At 26.5% G+C, this 10,394-nt stretch overlaps 1 protein-coding gene across 1 annotated transcript; it reads right to left on the bottom strand.

Annotated features, from left to right (window-relative positions):
• Positions 1 to 177: 177 nt before the first annotated feature.
• Positions 178 to 5,068, bottom strand: LOC133806939 (uncharacterized). Its single transcript, XM_062245032.1, has 5 exons — positions 5,020 to 5,068; positions 4,788 to 4,895; positions 4,553 to 4,681; positions 3,089 to 4,468; positions 178 to 2,957 (listed from the first exon to the last, which is right to left on the bottom strand). The coding sequence occupies exons 1-5, from the start codon at positions 5,066 to 5,068 to the stop codon at positions 178 to 180; spliced, it is 4,446 nt and encodes a 1,481-aa protein (XP_062101016.1).
• Positions 5,069 to 10,394: the final 5,326 nt, after the last annotated feature.

The following is a 10,394-nucleotide window of genomic DNA, read 5'->3' as shown; positions in this document are numbered from 1 at the left end:
TTATTATTTTAGTATGAGGTTGCAATAATATGTTAATTAAATTTAAAATAAAACGTAAGGATGTGATACCTTGATTTTATGGGCTGATTATACTATATTTTGGAATACTTCATTGTACACGATATTTTTGATGAATGTTTTGTCTTCCACCTCATCGTCAGCATTTATTATGGTCAATCATTCTCTTGTTGTAACTCGAGAGATAGCAACATATAATTGACCATGAGTGAATACTTGCTTAGGGAGATACAAGCCGACATGTTTAAGAGATTGTCCTTGGCTTTTATTGATTGTCATCGCAAAACATGGGGCCAAAGGAAGTTGTCGTCTATTGAGCTTGAATGGCCACCTTGATTCATTGGGAGACATGATAATTCTTGGAATCGTTACGTTTTGACCAATATTTGTTCCAGAAATGATGTCACCTCTAATTGACCATTTACCAAGACGGGTGACTATCAACCTTGTGCAATTGCATAGACCTTCTGTTTGATTCAAATTTCTAAGTAGCATTACAGGAACACCTTCCTTAAGTCGTATGTCATGATTTGGGATGCCATTAAATTTCAAGCTATGCAAAAATTCAGGTGGATATAGAAGGTCTTCATCATTTGCGTTTACACTTGCTTTGCATATATTGTCAGAGCTGAAATAGGTTCTCCCTTCTCCTTGTATCATATTCATAATCATCTCATTTAACTCATGAACCATTTCATTTTTTGGCGTTAATATAGCTCTTTCTTTCAAATATGCTGGATCATTGTACTTATGCAAAAGCGAAGGATAGATAGCTTCAACTATAGATTTCATTGGATCTTCAGATGGTTTTTTGCATATATCAGAAGGAATTTTAATTGATTGTCTATCAATGTCATCATATAATGTACCATCTCCAACCTGCAACAACCATTTGTCAAAAGAAGCGATTTTAGCAGCCTCAGAGCTACTAACACTTCCATTATAGAGCCTCATATTTTGGTTGAGCTGATATACTTTGAAAAATGACCACAAGTAGGATGAATTAAGAGAAGAATCAACAATGTCAGCTCTTGTTCCCTTTGGGACAACTGGCAATATTTGACGGAAATCGCCACCACATACCACTGTAAGTCCTCCAAAAGGTTTGGTAGCACTATTTTCATACCTTGTTTTTAAAATATCCCTTAAGGTTTTATCTAAAGCTTCAAAGCAGAACTTATTTGCCATAGGTGCCTCATCCCAAATGATCAAGGAGGTTTTCATAAGAAGAGCAGCTAATTGGGTGCCGTGTCGAATTTCACAAGTTGACTCTGCTGTTACATCCAAGGGAATACGAAATCGTGAATGAGCTGTCCTACCATTAGGTAATAATAAAGCTGCTATACCTGAAGTTGCAACTGGTAAGACTATTTTTGATTGTGACCTGAGCTTTGCAATAATTGTATTCCATAGAAATGTTTTACCAGTACCGCCATGTCCATTGATAAAAAATAAATTGCCTTCTTCATTCTCCACAGAATGTATTATTGCTTCATAAGCTGACTTTTGGCAAGGATTTAAAACAGCAAATGATTTTTCATGCAATATTTTTAATTGATCTTGGTCATATTCAAGCTCTTCATTGACCAATCTATTACCCGAGTTTCTTATTAAAGAAGAATTAGGCAGGGGCATTCCATCTATGTCTTTCAGACTTTTTCCCATCTTCAGCATTATACCTTCAATTTCGAACAATGTGTATGCTTCCACTTGTTGTTCAGTTAGTTGAAGGTCCTTCATTCCAAATCTCTTCCTTTGTAATGAAACCATGTCTTCTGACAATGTAGTATAATTAGATTTCCAAAGTTGTGATGCATCGGAAACCTGACAATGAATGAGTATCATGACAAAAAGATGTCTTAATTCATTTCCGGTTGCCCAAATTGAAGCTTCAGTCAAGCAATCGATCCACTCTTTATCATCATCTAATAATCCCAAAGCATAGCATGCAGCTTTAAAAGTAGGATAGGTCACTCCATTTACTGTTCTAATACTTTCAAACAAAGTACTTCCTTTGACAAAGTTGAGCATCATTCTCATATAGAAGCGTTCTCCAGTTGAAGGATGTGCAAAGTAAATTCTTCCAATTGCTATGCTGCTTTTTCTCCTTGTCCATGTTTTGTCTTTTGAATTCCAAACCCAACATGTAGGAAAATCAGAATAAGTTAGTTCACGCGCATCCTCATAATTCTTGTTTGTCTCTAACCATTCAGTGAACTTTGTTTTTTCTATTCCGGGTATGCAAAGCACATTTTCGGTGCAATTGTTCTCTTCAAATATTATTGTATGCTCTCCAGGCAAATGGAATGGTAATCTTTCAACAGCTGGTTGTCTGTAATGTATGTCAAACTGGAAGATTCTCCAGCAAGCTTCAGTTGCTGATATGTATCTACAGTCAAGATATGTTTTGATCTCATCTATTTGTTCAGCAGTGTCAATAGATTCTATTGTTGCTGTTGTTCTATCAGACCCTTTATGAACGTACTTAAATAGATATTTGACTGACCTTGAGTAATTGCAAATCTCAACATTAATATGTGCATCAAATTTGACAATCAAATTCCTATTATAAGGGACCACATAACGATTATCTAAGAAGACATTTTTCTTTTCAACACGGATACCTGTATTTCTTCTTTTGTAAACCGGAAAGCCATCTGTGTCAACAGTCGTTTGGTCTGTGAATTTTTTAGGAAAATATTTTGTGCGCTTGCCTTGCATCATACACGGAGAGTTAGGATTGAGCTTGCCACAGGGTCCATGAATCATAAATTTGTTGACTGCATTATAACCATCAGGATCGATATGTACGTCTGGGATTTCTGCACTTATTATTTCATCAATATGATTTGCTGATGGATTTTTCAATGTTTGGTGTAAGAAAAGAAGTATATGTGCATGGGGCAAGCCTCTTTTTTGGAACTCAATTGTGTAAAGACCTGCAAAAATTCGAAGTGAAACTTAGTTTTGAAATATTTTGATAGAAATTGTTAATGTATTACTTTTGCCCACATTTTTCATTAACAAATAAAATAAATTTGTTGTGGATATGAATACGAAGATGACTTACATGCAATTATTTTTCCAAATGGTTTTCCTTTTTTGAGATCCTGCATTAGTTGGAATAACTTTATCTCAAAAACTCTGCATATGATATCCACTTGATTGTCATCATCTTTTTGCCCAATCAAATGCAGCATATTATTTATTTCTGGCCACTTTGGGTTGCAAGTGAAAGTAAGAAACAAATCAGGATATCCTGCCCACTTACAAATGGCCATTGCATCTTGGTAATTTTGAACTCTATATCGTGGTCCTCCAGTGTGTGATGAAGGCAAAATAATTGATTTTCCAACTCTTGAACAATCGGAATCACCTCGATGAACAGCGTCCATTAAGCCGGAGTAAAGATCTGATCGGAGTTTTTTTTTATTATTTCGTATCCAACGGAATCTTTCTTCTTCAATTGCCATGTAAGAATCAACTATATATTGTTGTAGTAGTCTACTAGCTCGGAGAAGAGTGTGCCCCTCATTTAATCTTTGCTGCATCCTAAAACAATATTGTTGCCTCATTATCAACTTTTGCCTCTTGAAAGAGGTCTTAGTTAAGTCTCTTAAGAGTATATCAATTCTATATCCATCTTCACCATAAGGGTGTATCAATGGATATGTCATAGACATGAAACTTGGATGCAAATCAGTGATTCTCTGAAGTCCGTTAGTTCGATGCTCTACAATAACGTCGCGTTGGTAGTTTGCTTCACTAAAATCACCAATTATTAAGCCTGCTACTTCAGATGCTGTTGGCATATTGTACTGACGACCATCTGTAGCCCTGCGACTTAAGAGTCTTAAATGAAACGTTGATTCAGGTTGTTCTTTGAATCTATCCCTTGCCATTCGAAAAGATTTGACCAAACTATTATGTTGATCCAACATTTCAGATAATTCTTGGACAATTTCATGTTCTATTTCTGGCTTTCTCCCCTGACTTGATAATGTGTTGATTCTGTTTCCAATCTCATTTTCAGTGTCATATATATATAGTTGAGCAAATTGTGGTTTTTTCCCAACATCTGGCAATAACGAACCAATGTGGTGATAATTTTGACCGCTCATCCGGAATACATAAGGACCTCTAGATTTGTTGATCGACGTATCAACTCGGCCTCCCATTGATGTGAAAGCAAACATGGAGTTATAAGCTCGTATATTTCTTCGAAACTTCAAGCCCTTTTGGGCAGAATCTGGTCCGAGGAGATATTTGAGTAAATGAGGTGTTTCTTTCATTAGTGGTATTTGCACACGTCCTTCCATACAACAAAAAGAGAATTTGGGTTGTGAAGCATTTTGGGTTTTTTTAGTTCGTTCCTCATACCATAAAATAGCACCACAATATTGGCATGTATATGTAGGGGGTCCGAAATTCCATGGTGTTGTGTAATGAGCTATCAAATGAAAAAAATATATATTGATAAAGATATAATATGCAAATTTTTCAAGTGAATACGACAACAAAAATATAAAATTACCTTGTTTCCCCTCCAATTGTATGCTACGAAGTCCATGGATACTAACTTCTTTGTGTTGGTCTTTTTCGGTTGAATCATTTGCATCCTCGTTATTATAGTGACGTATTCTTTTTACTTGTTCGTATTCAACTGTTTTTTTTTTTTTTGTAGTTTCAAAAGCATAAATAATTAGTATTTTTTAAATATTAGAAGCATGAAGGATAAATAACAAACTTTTATCTCAAAGAGAATATACCTATTTGAAGAAGACGTTTTTCTTTATTTTTTTGCCTGTTTGGATTAATTTGTATTGATGTAGTATAATTGTCATCTATACTTCCATTTGGTTGGAGGAGAATCTGAACTGAAACATGTTAGAAACAAATATGTTTGTTAATTATTAATACAAATATCTATACATATAACAGGATAATATTTTGTTTGATGTGTAAATAGAAATAAAATTTATAAAATGAAGAATGATATACCATTTGATTGAATCAATTCAATTTCACTTCTTAGCTTGTCCAACTTCATAGATTTTGTGAAAAAAACCACGACTTGTAAGATCAAAATGATTCGCTTACTTAAATCATGTTTAAATCTATTGTGGATAATAGTAATTTTTCTCTTGAATCTTGCATGTTTGCATATGTTCTTTCGAAGGATAGATAATTCAGTTTTTTTAGTGTGACATTGAACACTCAATAAATATTTATGAAGTTGTAATCTTTGAATCCTTTCATGTCGAGCTATAGCTGTGAGTTGACGACATAAGTAAGAAAATTCTTCGGAGATATTCCTTGAACCACTAAACTCTTGGATGGTTGCAGTAATTAGCTCCATTTAGTCTGTACAATAATATGAAAGAATAAAGTATATTATGAAATATATGAAAATTGGAATGTAATTTGAAAGATTCAACAAAAAATATTTAAAAATAAAACTTATATTCAAAATTTTTATTAAAAAAATATTGTATATGTTCCATTTTATTTTTGTTTAATTCCTCCCTGAAATGTTTGTATTTTGTTGAGATAATTATTTATTATTCACAAATAATTTATTATGTATTATGTAGTAAAAGTGACGTAATTTTAATCGCCAATAATAATCATAGTTGTATTTTTTCTTTAGAAAGTAGCTTTTTTGTGCTAAAATACTCTTTGTGCTTCAATACTACTGCACTTCCTTAATCACAAGTAACAATTTGTTTATGATTTCATTATTTTGGTTGTCATGACTTTATAATCATATAAAATAAGTAAATATTAAGGGCATGAGATATTTGTGAAGGATAAAAATTCTTATATAAGATATGTGGTAAAATTACATTAATTATTTTTCATATTTTAGTCCTAAATTTTTGTCATATATAAGATGTCTATTTGAAGTTTTGTATTAAATCTACATATGATTATTTATGGTTATTTATTTAAGTCAATATTGAGAGTATATATGTGTATATTTGAACCATTTTATTATATTAATAATACTTTGTGATATTTAAAAAATTAAGAGTTTCTTAAGAACACATGTTTAATAAATATGAGATTCTCATTTGTGAAATTTTTGCTTATATTATATATTAGAACTATTATTTTATGTGGTTTTTGTTTGCAATTTTAATTTAGAATTTTCTTATATTTTCATACTAATGTGGCTTTTTTGTAAAATAAATTTGATTAGAAAAATAAGAAAAATTATATAAAAAATAATATATTGAAATTATCTAATGATAAAAAAAATAATATAAATATTGTAATGCATTACTTTTATTTTTTGAAATAACAACATCCCTATGATTTAATTTTTCCAAAAGATAATTTAGAAATTTATTGTAATAACTATTAATTTTAAAATAAATATATTCATATATTTCTAATAATCATCTTAAATAATATTTAACCATCCATATCTATATATAATCTATTTATAATGGATAAATGAGGATGTAAATACATACTCACTGACATTAATTTTTATGCAATTAGACTAATTTAGTTTTAAATAAATATACAATATATGTGGAATTGACTAAAAATAGTGATTGAGACACTCATTGTATATGCTGGAGTTTTTTTTTTTTTTTTGATTTTAAAGTTAAGAAAATTCTATCTTGCACAAGAAAGTTGATAGTAGTCAAAAAAATTAAATGACTATTGTTGTACTTTTTTTTTGCTAAATACATATTGTCTAGTACAAATAATCTTTAAAAATATCATTGCACTTAACTTTCTATCAAAACCGGAGGATTAAATCTCTTGTAACTTTGAGCGAAAAAAAACTATGAATTTATGTTGTATATTCTATTTTGAGGAGTTATTTTAGAGGGTGGGTTTTGTAATTTGTTTGACGTGTGTCTCTTTTAGGGGGGTTGTCTTTTGTAAACATTGTTTATGAATGAAGAACTTACTAACTTACCCAAAAAAATATATTTGAACAAATTTATATTATATGGAATGTTAATAAAATTTATTATAAACATATATATATTATTATTATTAGTTAAAGCTTTATTATTATATATATTTGTTATGTTATTATTTTTATTATATACATATATGTTTACATATTATTATTATTATTATTATTTACATTTACATATACGTTATAATTAATATTATTATTACCGCTTAAAATTTTATGTTTATTTATTAAAATATATATTATATATATTTACATATTATTATTAGTAGTAGTATTTAAAGGTTTATATATGTTTATTTTGTTATTAGTATTGTTGTTATTATTATATGAAAAAATTTAAAAATGATTTCACAATTAAAGAAATAATTTTATTTATTAGAAATTTATTATATACCTAGACATGTATGTTATTATTATTATTATTATTATTAGTTGAAGCTTTATATATGTTTGTTAAGTAATTAAAAAATAGGAAAAATTCAAAAAATAAAAACCAATCTTTTTATAATGAGAAGGTCGGTCAAGAAAATTAAACAAAAAATAAAAAGATTTCTAATTTGTAATTATATCAAAAACGTGTTGTGTGTTAAGCTAATTTGACTTTTTTTTTTCTTAAGTTAAACTCAATCATCAAAAAACTCTAAAAAAATGTAATTCAAAAAATAAGCTAAGTTCTAAAAATTCAAAATAAAAATAAAAACACATCTCTAGATAATGAGGAGGTCAGCCAAGAAAAATTAACAAAAGATAAAAAGATTTTTAATTTGTAATTTTATCGAAAATGTGTCGTGACAAACTAATTTGACCTTTTATTTTTTAAGCTAAATTCAATTATCAAAAAACTATAAAAAAAGATTTTGAGATTTAATACATTTGAATATTTAATTACAATTTGGGTGATGCAATTGAATTTGTTAAAAATTATAAATCAATATAAAATAAAAAATAACTTATATACTTTTGAAATTATTATTAATATTAATACTTGTATTATTACAATTATAAATATAAAATATTAGTATTACTTTTAATGGTTATCTTTTTAAAAAAAATATGAATGTAAATAAGAATCAAGAAAAATAATATAATAAAAGAAAACGCAAACAATTATTAGTTATAATATATTAATCACAATTTTTACTACTATTATTAATGATTAATAAATCCATTTTTTTTAAAAGGAACGTAAATTATTATTAACATTAATAAACACTTTTAAAATTATTATTGATATTTGTACTAATAAACACTTCTTACTTATATTTATAATTTGTGTCACAGTATTAGAAAAAAAAAACATGAGTTAAAAACAATATAGTTTTGTTATGCAATCTTCAAGATTTTTATGTAAAAAAATATGTACAATATTAAAAAATGACAAAAATATAGATTGATATACTTACCTTTACTTAGCTTTGGGTCGTAGGAATCTCAAACGCAAGAAGAAAAATTTTATAGCTGAGAAGAAATAAAACAACAATACTAATTTATAAGAACATGCAATACAAAATAATAAACAACTCAAACGATATTTTTTATTAAAAAAAATGGAAAATGCAATCCTTGAAAAAAAAAAAGATTAAAGAAATTTGTTTTGATATATTTTTTAATTCATTTTTTTCAATATTTTATCAAATAAAACAAAGTTAAAACTCTCTTAACTTTATATAATTGCAAGGTGAACACAATTTGCTCAAAAGTAAAGTGCAATACACACATATATATATATAAAGAAAATAATGATATTTCATAGACACATGAACTTGTATTCTTTATTAATATAGTAAAGCTAATAATTAGAACAATGAAACTAAAAATACATTTAGTCTAAGTGCAACTCTATTGTAAGATCACATTTTTTCCTCCCAAATACCTTGGAATCGCTCCTCATCAAGATCTCAAAAATCTAATATTTTTTCCTTTTCTTACATTTCAATGTGTGTGTATATATATATGATGTGAAGAATAATTGTTTGACCTTTCCTTTTTTTATAACCACATTATTTATAGTAAAATGTGGTGTGCTTTGAGAAAAGAGAAATGTATAAGTGACTTTTTTAGTATAGTTAATGAAACAAAAATTTATTTTACTAATGAATATAACCTGAAATTGAAAAATAATTCAAATAAATTCAAATTTTGTTACGTTGGTATTATTATTTAATAAGATATTTAATTCATATTGTTATAACATTTGAAATTTATATATGCATATATATGTTATTTTTATTAATATAACTCATATGCATATAATAAAAGTTAAATTCTTGGAAGTATTTTAACGGTAAGCCTTCACCTATATGTCATTAATGTCATTAATTTATATATATATATATATTTAGATAAATGCATATATATACATATATATGTTACGTATTTTTTGTACTATTATTATTGTTATTATAATAATATTGTATCATATACTATAACTATACATGTATATATATGTAACTGTTTTTTAATTAATCAGTTAGGAAGTAAAATTAGAAATTAATTACAATTATTATTATTATTATTAATGAGATATAGTTAAGATATATAAAGAGGAGATAGAATTTTAATGGTTTTGTAGTTATGGATATTATTTCATAGTCAAAACCAGTAATAATAACATATAATAAATATATTATTATTATTATTATTATTAATAATAAGATGAGAGAATAATGTATATAAATTTAAAGTTTTATAATCATATGAATTAAATGGCCTATTTTACATATATATAATAATTATCAATAATTCAAATAATGATGATTTGAATGGTCACTCATATAATAATAATAATAATAATATAAAGTTTTAACTCCATATTATTATTATAATAATATATATATGTAAATAAAACTATACATATATACATATAATACTATTTTATTATATATAGATACATAATTATTATTATTTGAACTTGTTATATTATAATTAATAGTATATGTAAATATATATGTATATAATAAATTTATTCAGATAATGATAATATAAAACTTTAACTCTCATTATAATAATAATATAAAATTATTCTATTATATATAATAAACAATTTATAATATGCATATATATACATATATATGTTACATATTTTTTGTACTATTATTATTGTTATTATAATAATATTGTGTTATATACTATAACTACACGTGTATATATATGTAACTGTTTTCTAATTAATTAGTTATTGTTTTAGGTAATAAAGTTATTTTTTAAGATGAGAGAATAATGTATATAAATTTAAAGTTTTATAATCATATGAATTAAATAGCCTATTTTACATATATATAATAATTATTAATAATTCAAACAATGATGATTTGAATGGTCACTCATATAATAATAATAATAATAATAATATAAAGTTTTAACTCCATATTATTATTATTATTATTATAATATATATATGTAAATAAAACTATACATATAATAATATAATACT

Source organism: Humulus lupulus, chromosome X (assembly GCF_963169125.1).
Source record: "Humulus lupulus chromosome X, drHumLupu1.1, whole genome shotgun sequence".
NCBI lineage: Eukaryota > Viridiplantae > Streptophyta > Magnoliopsida > Rosales > Cannabaceae > Humulus > Humulus lupulus.
This window is presented reverse-complemented; position numbering and strand designations above follow the sequence as displayed.

Bases quoted from the DNA above. Each gene is read 5' to 3' on its own strand.
- LOC133806939 (XM_062245032.1), bottom strand. From the start codon at position 5,068: ATGAAGTTGGACAAGCTAAGAAGTGAAATTGAATTGATTCAATCAAAT. The intron at 4,469-4,552 runs GTAATTTTATAT...TTCATTTGATAG, and splicing joins ACAATTGGAGGGGAAACAAG to CTCATTACACAACACCATGG. The intron at 2,958-3,088 runs GTAAGTCATCTT...GAATTTTTGCAG, and splicing joins ATTTGGAAAAATAATTGCAT to GTCTTTACACAATTGAGTTC.